General features: G+C 49.9%; 1 protein-coding gene across 1 annotated transcript; it reads right to left on the bottom strand.

Annotated features, from left to right (window-relative positions):
* Nucleotides 1-604: 604 nt before the first annotated feature.
* LOC145958021 (uncharacterized) lies at nucleotides 605-1,804 on the bottom strand. The gene has a single exon (XM_083074470.1). The coding sequence runs from the start codon at nucleotides 1,802-1,804 to the stop codon at nucleotides 605-607; it is 1,200 nt and encodes a 399-aa protein (XP_082930596.1).
* Nucleotides 1,805-2,255: the final 451 nt, after the last annotated feature.

Genomic DNA, 2,255 nt, shown 5'->3' with positions numbered 1-2,255 from the left:
CTCGGACCTCATCCACGATGTCAAGTTCGGCTCGGATTGCGTCGTCATTAGACTCCTCATGAAAGTGCGTCCGTCGGAATGAAGGCTCGCCAACTTCGACTAGAATCGTGGTGTCCGTGTCGTATGCTAACCGAAACGGAGTTTCCTTCGTGGTTGATTGAGGCGTACACCTGTACGCCCAAAGAACATTAGGAAGTTCTTCGGCCCACGCTCCTTTGGCCGTGCCAAGTCGTTTCTTCACCTCGGTGAGGATAACCTTGTTGGTGGCTTCGGCTTGACCGTTGGACTGTGGATGTTCAACGGACGTGAATCGGTGTCGGATGCCGAGGTTCTCCAAGAAGGTGTTGAATTTTTTATCCGTGAACTGAAGTCCATTATCGGAAATGATTGCGTATGGGATGCCAAATCGGGTGATGATGTTTTTCCATACGAATTTTTGCACATTAGCTGCCGTAATGGTGGCTAGCGGCTCGGCTTCAATCCACTTGGTAAAATAATCAACGGCCACCACTAGGAACTTGCATTGACCTTTGGCGAGTGGGAACGGGCCGCGGATGTCAATGCCCCATAGGGCAAACGGCCAAGGGGCGCTGACCGAGTGGAGCTATTCGGTCGAGGCATGTATTAGGTTGCCGTGCTGTTGGCATTGCTTGCACTTCCTCACGTACTCAGTACAGTCAGTTTTCAGGGTCGACCAATAATAGCCGGCCCTCAGCACTTTAGCAGCTAGCGTTCTTGCATCTGTGTGTGATCCGCATATTCCTTCATGGATTTCTCTCATGACGTAGTCTGCTTGCGGCTTGTCAATGCATTTCAACAAGGGTGTGGAGAACCCTCGCCGATATAACTCTCCTGTGACCATGGAATACTGCGCCGCTTGGGTTCGGATCTTCTTTGCTTCTACTGGATCGGACGACTCGGAGCTGTTAACAATGCCGGTCATCCAGGTGTCTGGGAGTTCTTCAACCGGCCTGCATTCCTGTGGGATGCTGGATGTGGGTAGCTCCAAATGGATAGTTGACCGGAGTTGTCCTGGTTTTCGGCTGCTGGCCAATCGGGTTAACTGGTCAGCTCTTTCATTGTTACACCGTGGTGTGTGTCGAACTTGTACATCATGAAATTGATCTTTCATTCCTTTGTACAGATGGAAATATTTCAATAAGTTCGTGTCCTTGACTTGAAAGTTGTCATTGACCTGTTTGGCCACCACTTTCGAGTCAGTCCAACACACGATTTTGGTGGCACCCATCTCGGCAGCCAACCTCATGCCGGCGAGCAAAGCTTCATATTCTGCTTGGTTGTTAGAGGTTTTGAAACCGAACCGCAGTGATTGTTCGAGGGAAATACCGGACGGGCTTTCCAAGATTATTCCGGCACTGCTTCCCTGCTGGTTGGACGATCCATCTACATGTATGGTCCAAGCGTTATCCTCGAACTGGCCGAGTGGCGTTAATTCATTGACAAAATCAGCTAGGCCTTGTGCTTTGATAGCCCCCCGAGGTTCAAAACGGACGTCAAATTCGGAGAGCTCAATCGACCATGCCATCATTCGGCCGGCCAGTTCTAGCTTTCGGAGTACTTTAGCGATCGGAAAATCTGTTCGGACTACCACAGTATGACTTTGAAAGTATTGCCGAAGGCGCCTAGCCGCGTATATGAGTCCTAACGCCACTTTCTCCAACAGTTGGTATCGCCGCTCGGCGTCTTGAAGCACTCGGCTTATAAAGTATATCGGTTGCTGTTGATCGTCCTGCTCCTGTATTAGTCCGACGCTTGTGGCTTCACCCAAAACTGCCAAATACATGATTACTTCTCGGTCGGGTATCGGCTTGGTTAGCACTGGAGGAGTGCCGAGACATTTCTTGAAGAGTTGAAAAGATGTTTCGCATTCCTCCGTCTATTGAAAATGGTTTGCTTTTTTCAAGAGACCAAGGATCGGCTTGGAAGTTTCGGCCATACATGGCAGGAAACGAGACAACGCTGTTAGTCGGCCAGCTAGCTTTGGGACCTCTTTTAAGTTTGACGGGCACCTCATGTCAATAATAGCTTGGCATTTATCGGGGTTAGCCTCAATTCCCCGGCTTGAAAGCATGAAGCCCAAGAACTTACCGCCCGAGACACCGAACACACATTTGTCTGGGTTGAGTCTCATTTGGTGCTTTCGGAGCGCGTGGAAGACTTCAGCCAGATCGATGACATGAGAAGGTAAGCTGGCCGATTTGACCACCATGTCGTCGACATAAACCTCCATATTC

Source organism: Cajanus cajan, chromosome 5 (genome assembly GCF_000230855.2).
Source record: "Cajanus cajan strain Asha chromosome 5, NIPB_CcT2T_4, whole genome shotgun sequence".
Classification (NCBI taxonomy): Eukaryota; Viridiplantae; Streptophyta; class Magnoliopsida; order Fabales; family Fabaceae; genus Cajanus; species Cajanus cajan.
Note: the sequence above shows the minus strand (reverse complement) of the source record. Positions and strands in the feature narration are given on the sequence as shown.